The sequence below is a fragment of the Bos taurus genome, chromosome 21 (genome assembly GCF_002263795.3).
Source record: "Bos taurus isolate L1 Dominette 01449 registration number 42190680 breed Hereford chromosome 21, ARS-UCD2.0, whole genome shotgun sequence".
NCBI classification, from domain to species: domain Eukaryota; kingdom Metazoa; phylum Chordata; class Mammalia; order Artiodactyla; family Bovidae; genus Bos; species Bos taurus.
Window position 1 is genome coordinate 65,181,530 of NC_037348.1, and position 12,767 is coordinate 65,194,296.

General features: G+C 44.3%; 1 protein-coding gene across 2 annotated transcripts in view; it reads left to right on the plus strand.

Moving 5' to 3' along the window:
• Positions 1-11,651, plus strand: part of YY1 (YY1 transcription factor) — a 25,120-nt gene extending 13,469 nt beyond the window's left edge. The window contains 4 exon segments of one of the 2 annotated variants that reach the window (NM_001098081.1): positions 799-961; positions 8,093-8,153; positions 9,836-9,994; positions 10,774-11,651. In NM_001098081.1, coding sequence (NP_001091550.1) covers positions 799-961; positions 8,093-8,153; positions 9,836-9,994; positions 10,774-10,956 — 566 coding nt within the window. In that variant the 3' untranslated portion in view covers positions 10,957-11,651. 2 annotated transcript variants of the gene reach the window in all.
• Positions 11,652-12,767: the final 1,116 nt, after the last annotated feature.

Consider the following 12,767-nt stretch of genomic DNA (forward strand, 5'->3'; position numbering starts at 1 on the left):
GCCTGGAGAATCCCACAGACAGAGGAGCTTGGCGGGCTACAGTCCATAGGGTCACAAAGAGTCAGACACGACTGAAGCGACTTAGCACACATGCAAACCTACATGCAGGCTCTGAGCCAGGCTCTGAAGGCTATATGGGGGTCGAAACTGACAAGTATCCCTGTCCTCATAGAGTTTACAGTCTAGTGGAAGTGGGTGACAAAAATCACACAGCTGTGATTGCACATTGTAGGCAATAAAAATTGCACGGGCAAAGGCCATGAGGTGGGTGGGCCAAGGTGCATTTGAGGTAAAGGCCAGTGTAGCTGGAGTGAAGGATGTGGAGCTGGAGAGGTAGGCAAGAGGCTCGCTAAGAGGGGAAGGCTAGAAAATCAAATTTGAGTCAGCCATGCAGAATTGGTGGTTAACAGGAAGCGTGTGGTGGACAGAAAGCAGAACTCTGAGAAGAGGGAGGAGGAAAACAGGGAAGCGGAAAGTAAGCCAGCTAGAGACGTGGGCATAGAAGGAGAGAGGTGGGTGCTGAGGACTTAAATAATAATGGCCAGCTCTTCCCGCCAGGCTCAGAAGGAACACAGGGAAGAGTTGTTGACTTTGGCCTTGAGATTTTTGGTGACCTTCAGGCTGAAACAGAATTTTAAGAGATTGAGGGGAAAGACTGGCTTGAGTGGTTAAGAGATAGTGGCTGTAAATCACCCCATTTAAGAAGCTGCTAATGAAAGCACTTTTTATAGTTTTTAAAATGTGTTTGCTCACATAACTTCTTTACTCAGCTAAGATAGTCCATCTTATGTTTTTCAGATGAAAAAAAAGATATCGACCATGAGACGGTGGTTGAAGAACAGATCATTGGAGAGAACTCACCTCCTGATTATTCAGAATATATGACAGGAAAGAAACTCCCTCCTGGAGGGATACCTGGCATTGACCTCTCAGATCCCAAACAACTAGCAGAATTTGCTAGGTAAGTTACCCTTCCTTACGGTTAGAGAAAGTGCTTGAGTGTTGCCAGCTGTGATTTTTGGTGCCTAAATAACAATAGTGGTTTGTTCTTGCTGCCGGGAAGCTTCTGAAAACAAAAGCGGTTGGCTTTTATTTTCAGTGGTGACTGTGCTTTTAAGTGGCACCGTTTCAGATTTGAATGAGAGGAAGCAAATACATACTTTTAAATTCTGTAATTGATGTTGCTTGTGAATAAACACAGTTGCACGTTTTAATATTTTGTTTGGAAATGGATGTCTTTACACTACTTCCTGGCTGTTTTGTCTACATTTTAAATTTGCGGGTATTGTCCTGGTCTGAAGCTGCTGGAGCCCTGAGTCTATACTGGGTTTGTGCAACTGACCAGTAGGAAGGACTTCATCCGCTCCAGTTTCAATGTGTCATCAGTTAGGCTACTGGTGTTTTGTTGATTTTTAGCTGGCATGACAGGAAGGGATCACAGATTTAGGTCTAGGACTCTGTGCTCAACTGTCCAAGGTAAGAAGCAGGCAGGCAGGTGTGAACCCAATGACTGTTTAATTGTTTTGACTGAAACCAGCTGGGTCCTTAGAGAAACCTTGGTCCCCTTTTACATTATTTTCTAGTGCTGCTTGGCAGTTTTTATAAGGACAGGAGAGAACCCGCAGAGATGTAAAATTTTAAATAAACTGATAAAATCTGGAGCAGGTGGTCTCCTTTTACGTACTTGAGGTTGGATGGAGCCTGAAACAACCCAGAAGATTGAGGCAAGGACAGGATTGTAGAGTGAGAAAGAAGTCTGTGCACGCCTGTTCTAACAGAGTGAACACTTCTTCCGTCTCCTCTTCTGGAGAGCAGAGTAGAGAAAAGCTGGAGACCCTGGGGTGTCCTGGTTTCTCCCTGCCTGCCAGAGACAAGGTGGGTGGCCTCCAGCCATTTGAAACCTCGTTTCTCCACGTGTCATGTGGGTATAAGAATCCTATCATGCTTCGATAAAAGAGTCTGTACCCTTTTCTCCTTCCCAGTGAAACGGTAGTGGTAGGGAATATAAAAATTAATGTATTTCTGATTTATCACGGCTTTAAAAAAGGTAAATCCCTATCCTCTTGTTATTGACATCATGTTCCAGCTCTTACTGCTATTCATATTTTAAATATAGGTATGTGAATTAGATAACTAAGTGCCCTGCTGTGCCCCCACCCCACCCCAAAGTACAACTGAAAATGGAATCTGTAGGATACGTAATCAGCAGTGAGGCCAAGAGTTTTTGGGCAGATTGAGCCAAATATCATGCCTGTGTTTAACATTGTCACAGAGTTGCTAAAGTTTGTTGTAACTTTCTTACGGTACTCAGATTTGTTGAGGGCATGGGCTGCTGTCCCAGTGATAAACACGTGGAACACGGAGTCAAGGAGAGCTCTGGGGAGGGGAGCATTTGATTTGGGCCTTGAGGGACAAAGGAATTCTGATAGGTGGGCGGCTGTCTGCGTGGCCTCCATGCCGGGACAGGCTGCGCACAGCGCACGCTCAGTATCCAGTACCTGTTCAGAAAGCAGAAAAGCCGAGCTTCGCTGTGAGTTAGGGTGCTTATAGGGAAGTGCTACGGTCCATGACGTAGCAAAGAGTCCGGGACGACGGAGCGACTGAACAAAACCGAGAAATGATTGCGTTTAGGTGAATGTAAACCAGATTACTGGAGTCTGAAAAGTGGGCCAAGACGCGTGCTTCCTTGTATGTAGCAGCCACCTGGTGAAGGGTTTGAGCAGCAGAGAAAGGGGGCTTTGTGATCAGAGATACTTTTCAGCTGTATCCAGGCTGGATGGGTGCAGGTACAGCCAGAAAGTGGGAGAAGAGCTTGCAAAGGCCTGAGCTAGAGGTCAGGACTGTACGTGTGAAGAAATGTGCTGAGTTGGCAGGGCATGGTGGAAGATTGAGAAGCAGCTTGACTGTCTTGGGGAGGGGGCAAAAGAGGCATCAAAATGCACATTTTGATGTGCGTTTTTTTTTTTTTTAACGCACATTAAAAAGCTTTGCTCCTTAGGTGATGCGAAAGTAGGAGAGGGTGCTGGTCTGCATTTCAGGGCAGGTGGAGTCTGGTTTAGTATCCTGAAGAAAAGAAAGCACAGCATTGCAAGAGCTGGTGGAGATCCAGATGGGCCAAGAGGGAAGAGTAAATATTCCTCTAAATTATATATTATGAAGTGGCTTTGGTGGAGGAGCAGAGGACTGAGGCAAGCTTTTCAGAGAGGTGGGGACTTTTGGGCAGTGAGCAGTAGAAGTAATTAGGTGTTGACCTTTTGCGTGTTCCTGTTGCTGGAGAACTGGGGCAGCTGATCTTAAAGCTTGTCCTCAGCCCTCTGAAAGAAACTCCAGGATGTTTCGTCTCTGAGCTCAGGAGGCACCCATGAGGCCTTTCCACCCTGCGTCAGGCTGCCTTGGACCCTACTCCTTAGGAACAGGCCACCCACAGGGACAGGGACCCAGGGTCACCCAGGTATCAATCTGTTTGGGACATTTTGAAAACTGAGGATGAGCCTGAAGGCTTCCAGGGAGAAAAGATAGGTCACCTACAAAAGAATGATAATTATACCCGAATGAGAATTTTCTTCAACAGCAATAGATAATTAGAAGACAGAGGAGCAGTGTTCTGAAATTTCTGAGGAAAATTACTATAACATAGGATTCTTGATCCAGCAAAGCTATCTGTCCAACACAAGGGCAAAACAATGACAATTTCTGATGCCTAAAGGATTCGTTTTATGTTGCATGCAGCCCTTCTGGAGAGGTTACTTAGGGGTGTGCTCTGGTGAAATGAGGATGAGTATCAGGGAAGACTTCCTAAAGGAAACCAAGAAGACAGCCATGTAGCAGACTGGAAAACTCGTTCAATTTAGAATAGAAAGTCAGTGGGTTGTAAGCGTTTCTTTACGAAAGTCCATTTCATTTAGCAGTAGATAGAATGATCAAGAGGGTAGAAGATGGTGGTGGTATGAGAAAGAGTTTTCTAAAGAAGAAAAGATAATCAGAAACGTCCTGACAAGGGTGGCAGGGTTACGAAAACCACGGCCTAAAAATGGAACGTTATCTTGACGTTGTTTAGAGAGAGAAAACTCCTTTGACTTGACTAAGAAAACTCGCTCTTTGGTACTGAAGCTGCTGTATTGGCCCTAGAGCGCAGGAAGTGTGATCCTTACACACAGATTCGTTAGTAAGCGGTACTTATGCAATTGTCTGAATGTGGTGTGTATTTCTTTTCTGTTATTATCAGCCATTAAAGATTTCATTTTGTGTATGGAATAGAATGAAATCTTGCTCCTCTTGACAACATATGCAAAGTAAAAGCGTAGGATTGGGGTGCTGTGCAGTTGGGCTCATCCTCACCTCCATTTTCCATAGTATCTCTGGGCTCTTGAAAAGATGATGTAAAAGGAAGTGGCTAGTTGGGCAGTGGTGGTGAGGAAGAGCTGAGCTGGGGTGCCCTGTTTCTGTTCAGTCTTCACATTTTGAGAAGAGGCCCCCAGCATTGGTGACTGGGACAGAGAAGCACCAAATTTCACACTTGATGGGGACCAGAGCTCATCTTCTTGGTTGATAAAGATGCACAGAACTTGTTCTGCTGGCCTCCTTTTTCCACCCACCACCACCATGGGGCTCAGTTCTTGGCTTAAGGAGGCATGTGAGCTGCTTTTCCCTCTTCTCCATATACTGGGGTGATGGGCTTCTGGGCTGAACTTGGAACTGACAGAGAACGCTCAGGCTCCAGCTGCGCTGAGCCCAGACTGCTTAGGAAGCAACTTAGTGTGCGTGGACAGCCATAAGACACAATTCCTTAAAGTCATGGTATTGGGGAGGTGGGACTGGTGGTTTTGTTCTTTCTCGAAATGTCCTTTTAGTAAACAAATAGTTCACAAATTGGATAGTGGGTGGGACCGACCTGGAGAATCGTTTCCTGGTTAAATTTGTGCATTTTTCATTACCCTTAGCCCTTAGGAAACCTTCTGTCCAGGAAGATCAGAATAACCAATAGTCAGTCCTGAGTTGGTGGGGGTTTTTGTTGTTGTTTACTACCCCCCTCCCCTGAGGTTTTGTCACTGAATTAATACAAAGATGTGATGGTGGAGCTGAAAATGCCTTGAAACTCTTTAATACCTCATGAATGAATGCACATTGCCCACGAGAGAATTGGCTTAAAAAACTTTGGGTTTTAAGCCATCTGTCTCAGTTGACACAGAGGTGAGTTGTGCTTGTGAGTGGTAGCTCTGTTACATAGGGCCCACTGTCCCGTCAGCACAGGTGGTTCCGGTCCGAAGAATCACTTCTTGAGGAATCTCTCCCCTTAGCTTCTAGGATGTCTGCATGGTAACTAAGGTGGGACTTGTGGTTTACCGAACACCCTGCTGGAAATTGTCCAGGAGTTTCCTGCAGTTTGTGGTCCTGGTATCCAACCTTTACTGTGCACACAGGATGACATCGTGTGAGATCAGCAGGGACGTCATAGACGTCACAGAGAAAACTACTAAAACTAGAGTTTTAATTGAACAGGAACCTTGCTGGCTCCCTGGCTTGTCCGTAAATTTCAAATACATGGAGGGGGCCTTTCCGCTTTACCTTTGCTATCGTTTCTCAGTCTCACAGTTCTTTAGTTGACGATGGTGGTTTGGAGGCCCCGGTACCTTCTGGGTTGTTGAATACAACAGTGACTTTTTTTTTTAAAGCAATAAACTCATTTTTGGCTAAGCCCATTTAGCACAGGCTGGCAGTAATAATAGCCATTGTTTCTCAAAAGCTTAACATAGCATCTCTTTTTTAACCTTCACAGCTCTGATCAGGTAGCATTTCACCTTTTTACAGAATAAGAAACTGAGGCTGGGGAGTTAAGTGATTTGCTCAAGGTCTTGCGGCACCAGTCACACACCCCATCCTGTCTCGCTCATGACGCCTCTGCTGCTGTCACGCCTCCAGGTCCAAGTCAGCTGAGGGGAAGCCCAGGTCTCAGTGATTTCCGGCTCATTTGGGCCGGTCAAGAAGATCCTCTTAAGTAGAAGTCTTGTAGTCTTGTAAGAAAATTCATCTTTTAGGATTTATTTTGTAGGTTTATGTACCTATTGTTGCCACAGAAATTTTAGTCTTTACTCACAAAAACAGAACACTTTCATTCTAAGCATACTTGTTTGGAGAATGACCTTTTCAGTGTTTGCATTCGAATATAATGTAAAAGGTACCGGAATATACTGCCTCATTTGCCTCTCTGTAGTGACGAAGAGTGACTTGCCAACAAGCTTAAGAGTGGCTGCAATTACATACCTTCACTTCCTCCTTGAGTCCAAGGGTGTTTGCCCAGATACATTTAACACTCATTCTAAAGTTAATTATATTGCTAAATACTAGCATACATTTTGAAAATGACATTTTAAAAAAATGCCACTTAATAACATTAAAAAAAATCAAGAGTTGGGTGAATGGTAAATCAAGAGTTCTCTACTGTTAGGTATATTTGAAAATTTCCATAATAAGAATTCCTAGGAATTAAAAATTTTTGTGGAGTCAGGGACCTGCTGAGGTAACTGGGCGACACCTTCTACCTACTGATGCAGGCATTTTGCTACCACTGTCCCCATGTTCATACCCACAAAGTCAGTGTTTTATTTTTGAGATAATTTGCATACAGTAAAATTCACCCTCTTAGGTTAGTACCATTCTGTGAATTTGGACAAAGACAATCATGTATTTACCATCACAGCCAAGACAGCATTTGAGTGGAATCTTTGAAGAGGAAACACCTTAGTTGGGAAGGTTGAAGCTTGGTTCTTGATGTACCCTTTTTGTTGTTATAACCTCCAGGTGGCGCAGTGGCACCAGTTTTGCCCTACCTAGCTCTGTGAACTCAGATCCAGACTCCAAGACTTAATAGTATTTAAGATAACAAAGGCTAGTTCAGACCCTGTAAACAACAGGCACTTAGAAAATGTTTGCTGACTGATGTGTAATCTTCCAAGTACAAGAAAGAACAGCTATCTGCAGGGTTGGCCTGGGGAGGATACCAGACTGAAAACCTTCTCTTAGAATTCCAAGTAGGAAATGTGTATTATCTTGAACAGACTTCTTAGAGATAAGTTACAGCTAGCAGATAAAATTGTTTCACCTATGCTCATCCAGGGCATGGCAAGTTTCTTGAGATGATTGCTGAAGTTCAGATTTGACGGAGGAAAGGAGTATCTGAGCTCAGATAAAGAGTGAAGAGGGGCGGTATTGTTAGGGCCTTTGCTAACTTAAAGATGGCCGCGGCAGTCTTTGACAGTCCTGCGTCCTGGAGGAGTGCCGGTCAGCCGCACACTCTGGAGGACGGCAGCGTAGTTGCTCACTGAACGTTCATCCTCATGTAGGAGTTCATCCTCGTTTAGTTGCTCACTGAATGTTCACCCTCATATAGTTTTTCTAGAAGCTCTTGTTTCCTCACCCCTTTACCACACACAGATCTGTAGGCAGTTTTGGAGAGAAAATTTTGACAAAAGACCAAAGGTTGGTTCAGTGAAAATAGCAGGTAGGTAAGTTACCGAGTAAGCTCTGAGTAGTCACTCCATGGAAGGCTCTCCTGGACTGCCCAGGTGCTTGAGACTGTATCTCCCTCCCACCACCACCACTAATAGTATGATAAAAACTAAGCAGTGTGGAAAAAGGTATATATAGATAGATAATTCTCTGTTTAAAAGGACTTTTCTGTAACCCTTTAAAAATGGTCTATTACAGATAATTTCTGCCATCATAAGATGGACACCCCCCTTTAAGACCTCCCATATCTTACTTGTAAAGAGTTGGGAAGAAGGAGCAGATAGTAAAATCACACAGACCCAGTGCTGCCCTAAAGATGCACCGGCTTGTTAGCGTTGAGACCGCAGGCAGCGCCTCCCCTGTGCTTGTGCTTAAGCGTCCTTACCTGCAGGCGGGAGAGTGCTTCAGTCCCAGGGCCTCCGCGAACGTGCGTTTTCTCCTCCCTTCCCCTCATGGCAGCATGTTGTAATCTTAGTTTTTGTACTTACAGAGAAAGCATTTTAGGGACTATATGATTTTTGCCAGATGAATCTACCCATTCCTACAAATCTTTCTCTCTCTCTCTTTTTTTCCCCCCTTTGGTAAGAATGAAGCCAAGAAAAATTAAAGAAGATGATGCTCCAAGAACAATAGCTTGCCCTCATAAAGTAAGTAATGCTAGGGGAAAGTGTTCGTTTCTGTGAAAGAAGTTGTAGAGAGTTATAAGAAATCTCACTTTTATTTCCATCTTCGTAATTGAGACTCACTGAGGAACTAGAATCTGGGTTCTAACTTCAAGAGACTGTATTTTGTGATGAAAGGTTCGTTGTTCCTTAAAGGCCACTTAAATTCACACACTCTTAAATGGGATTCCTGCAGGGCACCAGTGTTTTTATTGTCACTATATACTGAATATACTCTTAGGATTTTATTTCTTATTTTTTTCTTCTTCTTTTTGAGTTGTTAAGTCTAATCTTAAGACTTTGGGTTGTGTCTCACCCCTGGACCTTTATAGGACTGTGGGCTCCTTATGGAAATTTGATTTTGCATAGTGCTAGAGTAAGCCTATTAAGACTTCATCATTTCCTCCACAGTTTTCTTTAATTTACCTGTTAGCTGTTTGTTGCTAGGGGGGAACTTAATTGTTTTCAAATGTAGTTACTATTATTAGTTTCTAATGATAGCCTAAAAAGTACTTTGAGATAAGGCCTGGGTCTGTTTAAAACTTAAATGGAGGTAAAACTAACAAGTATCACATAGGAGGCGCAGAAAAACGGTGAGAGGTTTGGAATGGAGTAAATTTTTAAAAAACAACAGCAACTGAAGGATAGATTTAGTTTCACCATCTCACCTCTGATGACTGTGCTCCCACAAATTTATTTTTGTCTTTTTAAAAAAATGTTGTTAATGTGGAAATTTTGAAACGTAAAGGCGTTTCTGTTGAAACCAAATACCAATACGCATTTGAAAACAGTTTTGTCTTAAGTGCTCATCGTCTCTCTACCTTCTTTGTGTATTTCTTTCCCAGTTAGATTTTTCTTAAAATTCTGTTTTCTGAGTGGAAGCTCAGCCTAGGGATCTCGGTGGAAGCTGGCTCCCGCCCACACGCCCCTTGCCTGTGACGCTGTGCGGTGCTGGCTCATGCCGTCCTCTGTCCTGCTGTCTGATCATTTCCCCACTCGCTCCATTGTTGGGCAACAGCTGCAGAAGAAGCTGCGTTAGGCCGTCTCCCAGCCTGCACACCGCCCCGCCCTCCCTGCTGTCAGTTTCCCTGCTGCTCTTCCCGGTGTCTCACAAAATAAATCTCTTCTGTAGTTGCATTCCTTGGAGACCCTCTGGCTTCTTTCTCTGTCAAGAAGGGGAGAGAGGCAGAGAGAGAGGAGAGGGCAGTAGGTGATGGAGAGGGACAGCCCACTGCTGCAGCGCAGAGTACGGCCCCAGGTGGCGGTGGACTGCCGTCACTTTGGCTCCGTTTCTCCCAGGGCTGCTGCTCTTCATCTGGGGGTGCGGCCGGGAGAGGCGGCCGTGGGGCATGGAGCCGGCGTCGGCTGATCCTCCCAGCCTGGCTCCTGCTAGTAGCGTGACCTTGGGCAAGTCTACTTAAAGACATCTCTGAGCCTCAGTTTCCTCACTGTAAAACAGAAGTTAACATTACATGATAAGGCCTTTGTCAGCTGAGGTTTTTTTGTTTTTGTCTTAAATAATTTAGTTATTTCTGCTGTGATATGAAGCGACATTTAAGTGGGGAGGGTGGGGGTTTGTTGTACTGTGTAAGTGAAGGCTGTTAAGCGGAAGCATCACGGGTAACAGTTTGCAGTGTGAACCACTAAGCTTCTCTCTCTGTTCAAAGGGCTGCACAAAGATGTTCAGGGATAACTCTGCCATGAGAAAACATCTGCACACCCACGGCCCCAGAGTCCACGTCTGTGCAGAGTGTGGCAAAGCTTTTGTTGAGAGCTCCAAGCTAAAACGACACCAACTGGTCCATACTGGAGAGAAGCCCTTTCAGGTAGAGCCCGTTCCCTCTGCCCTCTGCGCTCCCCGCAGGTGTGAGCACGGCGGCTGCCCAGAGAGTCCACTGCAGGGTTCCGCCATGGGGCGCCCGGGACTCAGTCAGAGCTGCCCTGGCTCGCAGCTCCGCCGCTCGTATCTGTGTCGCACCAGAGACGGGATATGGCAGGTGCTTCTGGGCTGGACTTCATGTCTGGAGAAACACAGGATTGCTCAAGAGCGAGCCCGAAACAGCACTTCTGTGTGTTGGGATTAAAGCAGTTTGCTTGGTGTGATTAATATATTTTTTGTAGAATATTGACAGGGAGCTTCTAAAATTTTAATCCAGGAGAATAACTTCTAAAGTAGTTTTCTGCCTTTTTAGAAGCCCATGAACAAGTGAATGGGTTAGCGATGCCACTAAATCTGGCATGGTTCTTTTTGTTTTAATACTTGATATCAGAAACCTTCTAACCATTTGTCTCTTATGTTTTTTGAAATATTTACAGAAGTGTTAGGACCCTCATGTAAGATTTAGGAAGATTTCTTGCTAATGTTTCTCTTACGTTGTATTTAAACAATTCATGAGGGCTATCCACGGGTCGTCCTAGGAGCTGTCCTGGCAGCATTAGAGCTCCCTGCCCCTATTTCTAGAATGTGTCTAGAAAGCTCTCCACCCCCCCAGGGCAGGGCAGAAGGGAGTGAGGCAGAAGCAGCAGGCACCTCCCCACAGCCTTGAGCTGCCCCCTTCCTGGCCCCGTGAGTCTGAGCGGGTAATTTCTGGTTTTTCCTTGACAGTGCACGTTCGAAGGCTGCGGGAAACGCTTTTCACTGGACTTCAATTTGCGCACACATGTGCGAATCCACACCGGAGACAGGCCCTATGTGTGCCCCTTCGACGGTTGTAATAAGAAGTTTGCTCAGTCAACTAACCTGAAATCTCACATCTTAACACACGCTAAGGCCAAAAACAACCAGTGAGAAGAAGAGAGAAGACCCTCCTCAGCCTCGGGAAGCATCTTCCAGGAGTGTGATTGGGAATAAACACGCCTCTCCTTTGTATATTGTTTCTAGAAAAGAATTTTAAAAATGAATCCTACATACCCAAGGGACATGTTTTGATAAAGTAGTAAAAATTAAAAAAAAAAAAAAAAACTTTAATAAGATGACATTGCTAAGATGCTCTATCTTGCTCTGTAATCTCGTTTCAAAACCACGGTGTTTTTGTAAAGTGTGGTCCCAACAGGAGGACGATTCATGAACTTCACATCAAAAGACAATTCTTTATACAACAGTGCTAAAAATGGGACTTCTTTTCACATTCTTATAAATATGAAGCTCACCTGTTGCTTACAATTTTTTTAATTTTGTATTTTCCAAGTGTGCATATTGTACACTTTTTGGGGATATGCTTAGTAATGCTATGTGTGATTTTTCTGGAGGTTGATAACTTTGCTTGCAGTAGATTTTCTTTAAAAGAATGGGCAGTTACATGCATACTTCAAAAGTATTTTTCCTGTACAAAAAAAAAGTTATATAGGTTTTGTTTGCTATCTTAATTTTGGTTGTATTCTTTGATGTTAACACATTTTGTATAATTGTATCGTATAGCTGTATTGAATCATGTAGTATCAAATATTAGATGTGATTTAATAGTGTTAATCAATTTAAACCCATTTTAGTCACTTTTTCTTTTCCGAAAAATACTGCCAGATGCTGATGTTCAGTGTAATTTCTTTGCCTGTTGAGTTACAGAACGTGGTGCTCAGTCGTAGAATGTATTGTACCTTTAACACCTGACGTGTACATCCCGTGTAACAGAAAGGGCAACAATAAAACAGCAATCCTACAGAAAGAATATGGCAGAAAAAGATCTGTAAGCACAGTCTTATTTCCTTTTGTTGTCCAGAATAATTACAGTTCTTGAGCCTCCCAGAAATTGGAAGCTAAATAAAGCAACTCAAGTTTCCTTTATTTTGCACTCAGTTACAGTGACTTGTGATTGAAGCGATGCATGGATATTTTAATACTTCCCACATGTACTGAATTTTGAAAGAGTAGGTAACAGGCACCCCGAGTTAAGGAACTACCTCAGAGTACCCCGCACCGGGCCCGCTGGTAACAGGATTTTGGTTTTAGCTCCCCCAGCGAATGCGTGACTGAAGCGCTTGTGCCCGGCCTGTGTGTGTTTCTCAAGGTAAGGTGTCACCTGGCAGGGGGCGCAAGCAGAGGGGAGACCAGGCATTTCCACTGCTCAGGCCGCCTTCAGGGCAGCGCCCGCAGGTCCTCACTGGTTTAACAGGAAACGCTAAGGTTATTGGCGGTTTGGTTGGAGAGCCTCGGTCCCTCCATCTAGTGGACTCTGCCAGTGTCAGCACATTGTAGCAGGTGAACGCCAGCAGCTTCCCTCCTTCCGTGCTTCTAAGTGGATAGTGAGTGCAGACTGGCAGGGTGATTCGGTTATCAAGAAAACTGTACTCAGTGAGTACTTGACCTCGTGTTGTGACCTCTTAAATGTACGATTATAATTTCTGGAATTTACTTAGAGTCAAATATCAGACTCGTGAGACTATTTTATAAACTGCCATGATACAGCAAAATCCCATTTATTCAAAATGCAAACATACTGTATGTCTTTGTGCTGTATGCTTGACTCTGCAGAGTAATTGACAGACTAGCTTATACCAGTGATTCAGGTACAAGACGTCCAGGACACCATCAGGTCCAGAACACAGCCCTGTCTCTCACAGCTTCTCCATCGGTCCTGTCCAGGAGGATTGGCGACCTAATGA